At 42.1% G+C, this 14,588-nt stretch overlaps 1 protein-coding gene across 2 annotated transcripts in view; it reads left to right on the top strand.

The window, feature by feature from the left end:
* The window catches only part of CHN2 (chimerin 2), a 200,253-nt gene that overhangs the window by 147,968 nt on the left and 37,697 nt on the right, over positions 1 to 14,588 (top strand). The window contains exon 7 of one of the 2 annotated variants that reach the window (XM_084618758.1): positions 10,990 to 11,067. The exons of the other annotated variant lie outside the window; for it this stretch is intronic. Coding sequence (XP_084474884.1) covers positions 10,990 to 11,067 — 78 coding nt within the window. The remainder of the gene's footprint in view (positions 1 to 10,989; positions 11,068 to 14,588) is intronic. 2 annotated transcript variants of the gene reach the window in all.

Here is a 14,588-nt window from a genome sequence, read left to right as displayed (position 1 = left end):
TGTAGTTGATGTCCTCATGTACTTGGCTGCATAGTTTGCAGTTTTATTACAAGAAAAAGTCACAAGACTTTGTGGAAAAAATGTGAGCAGCAAAACAGAATAGAAATGTATAACGTGATGGAAAATGTATAAACAGATTTCTAGTTCACACCCTTGGGTATTATACGGTGACACCACAATCTATGTAGGTTGGGTAGGTTAACGTTCGTATAAGGTTTACAAGAATAAGGCTGACATTTTTTTTTCTCTAATGCACACCCTGAAAATAGCGAAAGCTGAAAGCAAAATCACACAGCACTTGGTGCTAATCATTCTCAGCTCCCAGTTAGGACCATAAGGGACAAGGCCTGTAAGAATCATCTCCTGATAAACTGTGTTTTATAGATTGCCAAATCATATCGTCTCAACAAGCTATTTTACTTTATATCAATCTTTCCTTCAACTTGTGGCCTTCAAGTTCACTCACATTTAACTACCTTGCTCTAGGGGAAGATTCATGGCAATATTTGCTGTTAGTTCCAGAGAATGCCCCAACAGGCTTTCCATTCAGGCAGCTCCGCCAAAGTTACTTATGCAGTCATTTCAGAGGTCAGCACACTCTGATGAGTGGATAGTGGCTCAGAACTTAATGGCTATTTTTGTCTGGCTATGTGATTTGTGGGAAACTTCTCTGAAAATTATCCTCCTCCTCATTTTGTCATAAACCCACAAAGACTGGATTTTTGGTTCTCAGCATGAACAGCAGCACTGACTTTGGCACATACTGTTCAAAACAAGCCTACAGAATTAGGCTGCAGTATTGATTTCGTCTCATCTCGAAGGAAGATTTCCCGCATCACAATGCAGTATTAGAATTGCTATGACAAGAAAGTGAAATAAACAAAAGATTTTCTTCAGCTACGGAAATTTACATTTTAAATGTCACTGTCTGTGCCACAGCCAACAGATGATTACAAGCCGCGTGTTACTGTCTGATAACGCATATCTCGAGGGCATTGTGACCCTTGAGATAGAGAAATGAGAATTATCCCATAAGCAATAATACATGACTGGGTGTGGGCTTATGGTGCCATATCTTAGACATGTGGTGAGGAGGTATGAGGTTAAACATCCAGTCCCTATGTCCATTGAGCAGACATGTTAGCTATATACTCTGGAGTTTATTATTGAACTCACTTGTTTTAATGGTCTGGCTGGCTGAGCTGTGCTCTATTCAAATATCTCATGATGTCATAGCTCTGAAATGTTGTAATTCAGAGCTTGATCTGTGATTTAGCTCAGTGGGAATTGAGGACTATCAGCACCTTACAGGATCTGGCCCTCAGTTAGATGGCTTCTTCAAATCAAAGACATTATCTAATGACATTATCTCATTATTATTCATGACAACTTCAACTTTGAATTATCCTAAAGGACCCTAACACTAAAACATAAATGTATCAATAACCAAATATATTCTACCAAAAAGGAGATGTGATTACTAATACTTAATTTATTTAGTCCAAGCTTATAAAATACAGAAGTGCTTACTTAATTTACTCTAAAAGATGCATAGAGAGATACTAAATGTCTGTTGTTTAAAGAAAATACTGTCACAGCTTTGGCACCTCTAGAGAACATTGCCAATAGGATAACATCATCTAGGACTTTTGGCAAAATTTGGGTTAACTACTGTATCTGGATTCTGGTTAAACTACAGAAATAATGATCACTGGTGCTTTTATTATTTATAGCTGCAATAACTGTACACTGCTTTACAGATGCATTAATTTGAAATGTGCCTGTCCCAGGGAGGTTACAGTCTGACTCACTCAGATGCAGTACACAGGATAATAGTTCAATCACAATAATATGTGCTATGGGCCCCTATAGAGAGCAGGAGGGAGTACAGATATAAATTTAGTGAGAAAGGCCCAATTTTCAAATGAACTGGGATCCCAAAGGTAAAGTCTTCTATTAAGATTGCTTCAAAGCCGCCCCTTCAGGACTTAGGAGGAAACATGGGAGGTTTATTTTTGGATATATTGAATTGGAGGTGTCAGAGACAGTCAGATGTGAGACTGAGATGTTTGGGAGGTGAAGGAGACAGATCGAGCACAGAAGGATAGATTTGGGTGTTCTGAACATCAAAGTGGTAGCTGAAACCCTGGAAGCAGATTGGGTTGCCCAGGGAACCGTATAGAAGGGCAAGGAGAGGGGCCTGAGGGCAGAACCCTGAGGGATACTGACACGGGACGGGATCTAGACCCACCAAAGGAGATGCTGAAAGAGTAGCCCTTGAGGTAGGAGGAAAGCAGAGACTCTCAGAAGCCTGGGGAGGAGGAGTGATTCACGCTGTTAAGGTCGCAGGTAATAAACACTAAGTACAAAGAACAGGCCCATCAGCTTTGCCAGGTCATTAGTAACCTTGACAAGGTTGGAGCTGGATTGGAGAGGATAAAAGAGAGAGTGGGAGGAAAGGAAGTTGAGACAACAGGAGAAAATAGGCTAGATCTGCTGTTACCATGTTAATCTTGTGCTTCTTCAGGGCTACTCAAGGAGAGCATAGTAATAATTTATATGCTCCTTCAGATCCCTCTTCAAGACCCACATCTGTCATGATACCTACAAGATATTAGCTGACTTGTATTGGCTAGTTAGAGGGGCAGTAGGAGCTTGATGATATGTTTTTCAAACAAAATAAATATATATTAATGATTGTGTTTTACTCCTCCTGTCTTGTACCTTTTCCTCTTAGATTATGACAGGGACCATGTCTTCATGTATATGTGGGCAGTACCTAGCGCATTGTTGGGACAACCATAAGATACATAATAAGATTTATAATGAGAACTTTGCTTGTGTCAATCAATCTAGATTAGAAAATACTGAAATCTTTTTTGGATTAATTAGTATTTAACACATGGCACATCACACCTTCAAAGTGCTGAATATAGACTTTAATGTAATGTTTGTAAGAACTAAACAATGTTTGGTTTATTTAAAAAATACCCTTAGAAATGAAAATACTATAATGGACACTTGCATCCTTTAAGGGGGAGCTCACAGCTTGGAGGAGCTCAGACCATCTTGCATTCAGGCAAAATTTTTACTGATTTCAGGAGTTTTGATTTAAAAAATCATTTAAATCATTTAAAAAAAGGACCGCAAGTGAGGGCATCAGCTGATCAGTGTTCTCAGTGCCACAATATTTGACTACATAGTTATTTCTTCAATATTGTTTTGTGCTCCTCTCACAGCACTGGTGGAATCTAGGCAAGTTGGTGTGCAGATAAATTATTTCCCTTCTGATGGAAACTTCCATCAAAAATATTCCGGGAAAAGTATGTTCTGTTTTGATTGATTGAAAAAAGAAGCAGCAGCAGACAAAGTTCCCTGTCCTCTGTCTGCTCTACTTCCTACTTTACTTTCCTGGAGCTCAGTTCTGCAAAGCTTCACTCACACAAGTAGTGACAGGTAGTCCTGGTGACCCTCAGTGAGAGTAACAGTTTCTTATATTATTAAGAAGATTTCAGGATCAGGCCCTGAAGCACCCCACCATGTACATCATGTAATGCTCAATGTCTATTACTGTTTCTCATGCAGAGCTTGTAACAATGCAGAAGCCTCTTTTTAACTTTCTCCTTTCATTCTCTTTTGCAGTAGGGTCTATGTACTGGTTTAATATTTTGTAAACACAGCCTTTAGTTCAGTAGCCCTCACGACCATTTCCCCGGGCTCCTTTGTGGCTTGTGGCTTATGAACAGCCTGGAATACTGTAGCATCCAGGCTTCTTTTGAGGTGGCTGCTCTGAGTGCCACAGACAGAACTCTTAAGGAGGAAATTAGAAAAAAAAAATCAATACAGTTTGCAAGATTTACACAGTGTGTGTCATCTCAACATTGTCTTTTTGACTCAGGCGAGAAAGTACCACCCTGCACACTGTGGAGCATATCACACCAGCGAGGAAACAGGCAGCGCTTTGTTTATTAAGGGCTCAGTTGTGGATTTGCCACAACACCTGGGCATGGAGCAAGAGGTTGTTGCACCGCCCCAGGAGAGGCCCAGAAAAACAGATCGTGACTCAGAGAGACATGATCTGCCTTTGGGTTCATCTCCTCCTTGAAGGCCTGCACTGGCCTTATAGCTGAACCAAAGTATGCCCCTTGGCAGACTAGCGGGTGGAGCCAGGGCTCCCCCACCTATTCACCCCTCCCTGCCCATCCCATCCACTTGCATGGGGGCTGTAGAGGGCGATGCAGCAGACCCCTGGGGGCTGTTCTCCTTCCCAGGCAGCCACCCACAGTATGGCTATCTGGTGCAGGGGGATAGCAAGGCATTTTTTTGCTCCTTTATTCCCCTGCACAGGCATGCTGGATGAGCCAGAAGGTGGCCTTTACTTTCAGCAACTCTTGAGTGCTGCCCACACAGCTAAAATTGAATTTATGCAACAAGAACAACAACAAACTGAAGATTTTTTTATAAATATTTATTCTTTCCTAGCCCCCAAATCCTTTTGGTAGCAAAGAAAGTTAGTTGTGTTTTGTGGAGGATTCAGTTCAAATCATTCAATAATCTCATTCTAAAAAGGCATGCTGAAAATGCTGCCACAGCTAAACAACACTTTTCCTTCCCTTACTATCTAATTCTGGTTTAGTGATATTTACTTTACTGTACTGTAAATGCCCAACTTACTGTACAATGCACATGGCTTACTGAGCGACTAAGCAGCTAAAATCCTACAGTCCATAGAGATCCCCTGATCCTCTCTACATCTTATATTCGGTTTTCGATTGTTATCAGTGTAAATATTTTGTTAAAACTAGCAACATATTTTCAGCCATCAGAAACCTCCATGTTAGCCAGAGGTATGTCAGCCTTAGCAAGAAATGATCTTTAAGTTAGTTGACACAATGTCCTGTACAATAGATCTTTTAAAAAAGAAAGGGGGGAAAAAAGCAATGAATAAAATGAATCACTTTTGAACTCTTGGACTGCACTGGAGCATGGGGAAGGAACAGAGCATCAGGGCTCATTACTTTGAGAACAGTTCAACTTGTTTGATTTTGCTGCTATTTGTTCTTTAAGTAGGGAGGGAGGGAATTTGTGTCCTATAGTATTTTGCCCTGAATCAGATTAGTTTTCAGCATCCTTTGTTGGACATTGAATCTAGTGTGGCTTCATACGATCAAGCCTGTTAAGAGAATACATTTACTGTGCACCTGCCTGTTATACATCCTGTGTTTGTAGTGAATCCTATTAAACAAATACCTGACAAAGGCATCAGCATGGTGGATAAAGCAACCTAGTGGATGAATACAATTTCAAATACAATAAACAACAAATACTGATCTGCCCTAGACATACATATGAACTGGATTAGCTTGGTTCTCCTTCTTTAAGTCAATTAGCTTAAACAATCCTATGAGAAATGCCAGTATTTCCACTAGGTACTATATGTCTGTCCTTAAAATGACATGTAATGTTTTAAAAGTAATATATTCTAATATGTAGATATTTTAAGATGTACACTATATCATCATAATCCTGTAGTTTGAGTGTTGCATCCACAATGTTATGTAAAAATATAGCTTATAAATGGGATTTTTATCAGTCCAGTGGCATTAATGCAAATGCTAAAGCATTATGAGGAAGCTGACCTCGCTGACTTTGATTCAGTCATGTTGAATATCAGAGAGGAACTATTTCATGTTTATGTTGAGGGTTCATAGCTACATAAGTGTTTTAAAAAAAATGTCCAAAGCTAGTTACTGGATTATGATTTTCTCTGTCAATGTGACAGATACATTTGAACTCATTTGAAGCTGAAGTACTGAAATATAACATGCTGAGCATTTAGGACAGAAGCCTTAAAGTGATGTGCTGATGCCCTAAGCTTTCATTCCTAAGGGCCTTATCCTGCTCCCATTGAAATCTATCCCTCTGAGAAGAAAAGGAGTACTTGTGGCACCTTAGCAACTAACAAATTTATTTGAGCATAAGCTTTTGGAGCTGTAGCTCAGGAAAGCTTATGCTCAAATAAATTTGTTAGTCTCTAAGGTGCCACAAGTACTCCTTTTCTTTTTGCGGATACAGACTAACACGGCTGCTACTCTGAATCCTCTGAGAAGGTCACTGTTATCCTCATTGAACGGGACCAAGAGCAGGTCTTAAATGAGTGTTAACGGGACTCCCTGAAGTAGAGCGGAAGATATTTGGGACAGGGATAACATTCCTCTGGATCTAAGCCCCGAACATCTGCTGGGGCTAGATACATGTATCAAATTGTACATCCCGTCCTACAACACTAAGCCCTGGTCTACACTAGGATTTTAGGTCGAATTTAGCAGCGTTAAATCTATGTAAACCTGCACCTGTCCACACAATGAAGCCCTTTATTTCGACTTAAAGAGCTCTTAAAATCGATTTCCTTACTCCACCCCTGACAAATGGATTAGTGCTTAAATCGGCCTTGCTGGGTCGAATTTGGGGTACTGTGGACACAATTTGACGGTATTGGCCTCCGGGAGCTATCCCAGAGTGCTCCATTGTGACTGCTCTGGACAGCACTCTCAACTCAGATGCACGATTGTTTGCCGTTGCTCTGACGCAGGGAGGGGCGACTGACGACACGGCTTACAGGGTTGGCTTACAGGGAGCTAAAATCAACAAAGGGGGTGGCTTTACATCAAGGAGTATTTCAGGCAGGACTTCACGGAGGGTTCCAATAAGAAATGGTGCACCTAAGTTATTGTTCTTATTGGAACAAGCAGGTTGGTCTGGCCTCTGATTGATACATGGCTAGATTTACCTCGCTGCACCTTCTCTATGAGTGACTGCAGTGTGATCTAGAGGAATGAGTCCCCTAGACGGTGGGCGGGGGAGGGGTTTGCAAATGAGTACAAAACAAATCTGGTCTATTTCTTGTTTTGATACACTCCATCTATCTTTTACATCTTTGGCTGGCAGCAGACAGTGCAGAAGGACTGCATGCCATCCACATCTCATGGCTGCTCGGCAGAAGATGGTACAATAGGACTGCTAGCCATCCTCATCTCTTGCCTGCCCGGCAGAAGATGATGCAATAGGACTGCTAGCAATCCGTATCACCTGCCTGCTCACCATAAGATGGTTCAATAGGACTGTCTGCAGGACTAAAGAGAATGACTTGATCAAGTCACTCCAAATTTAGTTCCTGCGCCCATGTCTGCCCAGGTGCTTCTGATCGACCTCACACAGGTGACCAGGAGCACCTCGGACATGACGATGACGGCTACCAGTCCTATTGCACCATCTGCTGCCACAAGGCAATGGGTTGCTGCTTCTGTGTAGCAATGCAGTATCGCATCTGCCAGCACCCAGGAGACATACAGTGACAGTGAGCTGAGCGGGCTCCATGCTTGCCGTGGTATGGCGTCTGCACAGGTAACTCAGGTAAAAAGGCGTAAAACAATTGTCTGCCGTTGCTTTCACGGAGGGGGGCAGGGAACGGGGGCCTGACAATATGTACCCAGAGCCACCCGCGACAATGTTTTAGCCCCATCAGGCATTGGGATCTCAACCCAGAATTCCAATGGGCGGCGGAGACTGCGGGAACTGTGGGATAGCCACCCACAGTGCAGCGCTCCAGAAGTCGACTCTAGCCTCGGTACTGTGGAAGCACTCCGCCGAGTTAATGCACTTAATGCACTTAGAGCATTTTCTGTGGGGACACACACACTCGAATATATAAAACTGATTTCTAAAAAACCGACTTCTATAAATTCGACCTAATTTCATAGTGTAGACATACTCTAAATGTCTGATTAAGAGCCGATCCACTGGAGAAGATTTTTTGGGCTCAAAGCTCTGATTTCTGATCTGGCAGTGAACAGGATGTATTAATTGAAGGATGCACAGAACCGCACCATGCAGCATGTTTAGAACTCCCGGCTGATCAGTTAACAGTGCCACTCACAGGGCCGGTGCAAGGATATTTTGCGCCCTAGGCGAAAGTCCACCTTGCGCCCTGGAGAGCTGCAGTCGCAAAGGGAGCGCTCAGGACCCTGCAGCGCAGCCTCGCTGGAGAACTTTCCTCCCCCGGGGAGCCGGGAGGTGAAGGTCCCCGGGAGAGGCAGTGGTGGTTAGTGCTTGTGCTGTTGATTACACATAAATCACCAAATTCAAGCCTCATCATGGTGAGGAGCTCAGGAAGGCAATCTTACACACACTCCCCTCCCGGGGAAGATTGCAGCCACCGCAGCAGCAGCGAGGCCGGGCTGGACGCGAAGCGGGATCAGATGTAGCGCAGCGCCCTGGCGGCGAGAGGGGAAGGCTGCGGCAAGGCGCAGGGACCTCAGCGGCTCGCTTGCTTTCTCTTCCCCGCACGTCGGGGAGCTCCAGGGGGAGGGGACGGGACGGGACGGGACAGAAGCGCAGCCGGAATGGAGAGAAGCAGAGCTCCACGGGGAGCGAAGGCAGGGGGCAGAGGCACACCCTGGAGGGTCAGCCTTGCACGCTCCACCTCTCCCCTTCCGACCCCACGTTCCCTGTCCTCTGCGTCCTCTCCCCTTCCCCTCCATCGCTGTGTCTCCTTCCCTCCTCCTCCTCCTCCTCTCCAGCGTTTTCCTCCCTCACTCCCTCCCCAGAGACAAGGGAAGTGCCTGGGAAATGCAACCAAGGCAGGTCGTCGGAGAGCCAGCCCCACTCTCCCGTGAGAAGATGCGCCCTGCCTCAGGTCCAGGGCACAGGCTTCTGAAACAGTGCAAGCAGCCACGCCTCGCCGCGGACCTCTCCCTGGCAGAAGGAGGCTGGAAGTGTCCCGGGGCGTGAGTCCCAAGCCCTCTGATTCTAGCTTCTTGATTTATTTGCTCCAGGCAGAGGTTTTCCCTGGCAGGAAAAAGGAACAAAGATGAACCCTCCTTGCGTGCACGGCTGGGTCGCCATGAGGCAACCTGTGCACAGCATGGGACAGAGCTGCCCAATGTAGTGTGTGGAAGAGACATAGAGCGAGGGAGAACCCGGTTTCGAGGGAAGGCGGCTTGGGGAAAGGACCGAACTGCGCTTCGTCCCATTTTGGATGGAGCAAAATAAAAATTTGGGGCCCCGCTTTTTGGTGCCCCCAAATCTTGGCGCCCTAGGCAGCCCTCTAGTTCACCGAGTGGTTACACTGGCCCTGGCCACTCAGTTGTGCTTTCAGTTGGAAAAGAGGGTGAGCGCAGCACCTGTTTATTTAGCAAGAGGAGCCTCAGTGGAAAAGAAACAGTAACTAACTACCAAGGCTTCTAAATCTGATAGAAGAGAGAGAGAGAGAGAGTTATGCTGCCAATTAAGTGGAAAAGAAAGGGAAAAGAAGTACATTCAGGAGAGAAACAACTAGGTCATGTCACATTTGAAAAGCTGATTTTGCAGGTTACAGGACTTGTTAGTGCACTGTATGAAATTACACAGCCTGATCTTACTGATGGTTGGCCATCTGTCCCTGCAGGTTTTCATATCGGGAGAGCACAGTTTTTACTAAGAGCATGTAAACTATGTAGTGGTGTTGTTTTAAGTCAGTGCATTAGATGAACCCTCTAGGATGTCTAAGGTATTGGGGTGTGGTAGAGCCAAAGGAAGAAACGACTTCACAAATTAACAAAAGTAAGTCTGTTTAGATCATTTAATTTGCTATTGATTTTGGGTTCAAGTGTGGAAAAGAATGGGCATAAAGGGAGAAACAAAGGGTGGCAGGGCTTGTCAGTTTCAGAAGCAGCTCTCTGGTAATATTGTCCACTCCTGTAGTACCTTCCCTCTGAGCATGTCAAGCATGTTTCAGACACTGTGAGGCTTCATTCTCTAATATCCCTCTGAGGTAGGTAACTATTATCCTCATTGTACTGATAGAGAAACAGAAATGAAAAGATTAAGTGACCTGCCCAAGGTCATTCAGAAACCCGTGGCAGAGATGGGATTAGAGCTCAGATTTCCTGTACTGGGCTTTAACCACATGTTATTCTTCCTCCCAAACATACATACTGCAGAAACTAGAGTGGGGGAACAGCTGGACTGGTGCCACTTAGGCCCCAGACCTGCCATCTGATCTGTGCAGGATGCACCCCTTGCAACTCTGCAGAGCTCCATTGTCTTCCATAGGCCTCTGCAAAGGCTAAGGGGCTCCCCCTGTGATCTGATTGAATGGCTGGGGGCTTAGTTTCCAATTTTTACTGAATGTGATCTAATTGCTCACTGCTAAGTGGACCCCCAACCAAATGCAGGCCACAAAAATGCTATTAATCCTTGGAGTACGACTGGATTTTTCACTTGCACAGGATATGAAAAAGAAGAGATTTTAGCCCTGCAAGATTAAACAATCATCAGGGTTTAACGGATTTAATCCACTGGTGTTCAGACTGGAATGACTCATAAGTCTCCAAGTCTGAGTGTAATTGGATGCAGCATCAGAGCCTTTAAAAAAAAAAAAAAAAACATGCTACCAACTAGAAGTGATCTTTCCTTTGAAATTTGTTGTGGCATGAGGCCATAAAGCTGTCACCCTGCCTGTATTTCTTCAGTCTCGCTGGATACCGTTGCTGGGGGAGTGGGGGAGGGGGAGTTTTGTTCAGTACATGAATTCCGACTTTTGTTTCAGGCACACGTCTGCCTTAAGAAATAGCACAAAGCAGGCTGTTACTTATTCAGATGCAGAAGCTCCTTCCATCACACAAGACGGCCCATTCAAGTCACATGCCAGAGGTCTCCGCAGAATGGGCTGCAGCTGCTTCAAATCTGCTGTCTAACATTAGAAGCAGTTGGACAAACCTGAGTACAGTAAGCCTCCCAGCCTCAGAGGAAGACAGGAAAAAGATCTGGGATCCAAGCACTATGTTCTCTGAGGAGCTGTGGCTTGAAAATGAGAAAAATTGTGCTGTTGTTCACAAGTCTAAGCGAGGAAGGAAACGTCAAGAGCTGCTGGCAGTGGCATTGGGGGTTAAGGCGGGAGTAAAGGGGGCAATATTATGGCAACCTCTGAAACTCTTTGCCTATTCACAGATCACCTCTTTGGTCAGAAGAGCAGCTTTAACTCAAAACGACAACCATTGCAACTATGAAAAAGCACACAATTTTAAGGTAAGAACAGCTTTGGGATGCTTCTGGTTTAAAGGTTGATTGATTTTTCCTGTGTAAAGTTTTGCACTGTGATTATATATTTCCATATAACTCTTTATGCCACATCCAAGAGGAGTATTTCAGAAAGTAGTTTTCTTCCTGTGTTAAAATCCATTGATTGTGTAATTCTTAACACATGTCGACAGGGCTATTTAATATGGATAACAATCTCTCTCAGAGCACAAGCAAAGTCAAGACCCTGCTGGATCCTGCCAAATGACAGATTTATATTTGAGCTCCTTAGACCCAGATGTGTTTTATTTGTTTCTTGGAAATGTTACTTCAGATTGATCACCTTAATCTTAAAATGTGTCAGTTTTGATAATAAAAATATGACTTCTGAAAATCTACATTTTTATAGTGTGGTGTTAGTGCCGTTTTAACAATACACATTTGTGCTCTTTCTGTTTGCACTAAGTCATGAAAGCCCAGTACCTACTAACAATAAAACAAAGTGCTGTGGTGGTATTGTCTGATATCTTTTATTCTTGCGAAGGAAATGCTCCTTGAGTCCCACTGAGCTATTGGATATAGGCTTGTGCTTGCTTGTCAGACTAAAATGAATAGCTATACAAACTCAAGGATGCTTAAACGGATTGTCTTGTTGCTAGCTTATAGATACAAAATCAGATTCTTTTTTCAATCACAGCATCTGGAATGCTGTGTGCGCTGGGGAAGTGACTCAGCCTTAGAAACTAGACTTCCAGTCATCTTGCTCTAACATCTTTTGCCAGAAGGACTGAGTTAGTTCCAGAGTGTGCCAATCCCCAGTTATCATGGTTAGAGCTGTCAAAAAGTGGTTTGATGGTAATTGGGGGTGGATACAAAGTGACTGAGAGGAATGAAAAGGAGATAAACAAGAGACGAGAGATGTGCATTATACTCCCTTAATTCCTCTATTTTCTTAGTGCTCCCTGGAGATGATAATCTAGGTCATTGTCAGAATAATTTGATTCATTATCAGAAATAGTATTTTATCATGCTGACTTCTGGCCTTTAAATAAAAGGGAAATTAACGTTCATTAAAATTATTTAGCAAGTATGCTTTTCTCTTTGTTCCTCTGTTATGCTTTTCCCTTAAGACATTCAGTGTCTGTGCTGTGGTTGGAATTTATCAATAATTAAGTATTCATGAGTAAAACTTTACCTTCAACATTTTATGCTCCTTGCCATTCCTCCTCCTTAACCCAGCACCCACATAAAAGTTAATATTTTTCTCACTGCTAAATACTGAAAGAAATAGGAGAAATATTCTGTACTTTTTTCTTGATTAAAGAATCTTTTATGCTTTCTGGTTTTAGCCTCATTATCATTTAAATATGAAAACTGTTTTAGGTTAACTAGAAAATATTTTCTCATGACTGGGACTTTTTTCCACTTTGACCTATACATTCCTTCCTTTCCTCTTCAAAATTCCCCTTGTTTTGGCTTTGATTTATAACTGGAAATGTGCCCAGCAACATTGGATTTGCACAGTTGAGCTGTTATACACCCTTTATTACTTTCTTTTTGAAAAGAGTCATAGTTTAGCTGAAAGAAAAGGAGTACTTGTGGCACCTTAGAGACTAACAAATTTATTTGAGCATAAGCTCACTTCATCGGATGCAGCTCACGAAAGCTTATGAGTCCATGCTGTTCTGCTCGATAATGATCCAAAGCAGAACAGACCGACATATTCATTTTCATCATCTGAGTCAGATGCCGGCAGCAGAAGGTTGATTTTCTTTTTTGGTGGTTCAGGTTCTGTAGTTTCCACATCTGAGTGTTGCTATTTTAAGACTTTTGAAAGCATGCTCCACACCTCGTCCCTCTCAGATTTTGGACGGCACTTCAGATTCTTAAACCTTGAGTTGAGTGCTGTAGATTTTTAGAAATCTCACATTGGTACCTTCTTTGCGTTTCATCAAATCTGCTGTGAAAGTGTTCTTAAAACATACATGTGCTGGGTCATCATCCAAGACTGCTATAACATGAAATATATGGCAGAATGCGGGTAAAACAGAACAGGAGACAATTCTTCCCCAAGGAGTTCAGTCACAAATTTAATTAATGCATTATTTTTTTAAAGAGCATCATCAGCATGGAAGCATGTGCTCTGGAATGGTGGCTGAAGCATGAAGGGGCATACGAGTGTTTAGCATATCTGGCACATAAATACCTTGCAACACCAGGTACAAGAGCCATGTGAACATACTGTTCTCACTTTCAGGTGAGATCGTAAATAAGAAGCAGGCAGCAGTATCTTCCATAAATGTAAAAAAACTTGTTTATCTTAGCGATTGGCTGAACAAGAAGTAGGACTTAGTGGACTTGTAGGCGCTAAAGTTTTACATTGTTTTGTTTTTGAGTATAGTTATGTAACAAAAATAATCTACATTTGTAAACTACACTTTCATGATAAAGAGATTGCACTACGTACTTTTATGAGGTGACTTGAAAAATACAATTTCTTTTGTTAAAAATTTTTACAGTGCAAATATTTGTAATCAAAAATAATAATATAAAGTGAGCACTGTACACTTTGTATTGTGTTGTAATAGAAATCAATATATTTGAAAATGTAGAAAACATCCAAAAATATTTAATAAATTTCAACTGGTATTCTATTGTATAACAATGTGAATAATCGGGATTAATTTTTTTGAGTTAATCCTGTGAATTAACTGCAATTAATCGAAAGCCCTACAAAATATGAATTTTAAGAAAGAAACATTTTAAAAATAAAATGTAACCTAGAAAGTTAGGTCACTCTGAAGTATTATATTTACATAACACAAATATTACTCACCACTCAAAAATCTACAGTCTTCTATAGGATGATTCTAAAATGCATATAGTAGCTAAAAAAAATCATGAACAATGTGCTAATAGTGGAATATTTAGATTAAACAGTCACCCACTTTAAGTTTTAAATCTATTGACATGTTCATAAAAAAGTTAAGTAGTGCAAAAGAAAGAAAATTGTTGGAGGGTTTTTGAAGCTTAAGTCCTAGTTGTCATAGACATATACACAATACTAATATGGTACTGTGGAACATAAGTAAAATCTAATGGGCTATTTCATAGGGTTGCAAAGAGGTGTTTTGCCCTTTTTTGTTTTACTGAACACTTAAAATGTGTTGTACTATATATTTTGCTGTATATGGACAGGGATTTCATGACAGAGTCCATCAGAATGTTTGGCATGCGTTAGTGTCAATAAATGTACACTAAAAAAAATTTTTACCTTGGCAAATTTGAACCTCTTGGGATGATTAGTCTTTTTTTTAAAAAGGCTACGTATTTGGTACAACTGATTGGAAACATTGTGTAACAAAGTAGAACTGGCGGAAAGGGGAAAAGCACAAAAAAGAGATGGGTACAAAATTCAGAGTCAGATCTAGACTGCCTTGTGCCCTTTTAAAAAGGCAAAGTTCAACGTGTGCACGCCAAATAATTAACTAAAGGGATCTAGGATGTGTTTTGCATGTTTAATACCCATT

Source organism: Lepidochelys olivacea (genome assembly GCF_965140295.1).
Source record: "Lepidochelys olivacea isolate rLepOli2 genome assembly, chromosome: 2".
In the NCBI taxonomy this organism is placed as follows: domain Eukaryota; kingdom Metazoa; phylum Chordata; order Testudines; family Cheloniidae; genus Lepidochelys; species Lepidochelys olivacea.
This window is presented reverse-complemented; position numbering and strand designations above follow the sequence as displayed.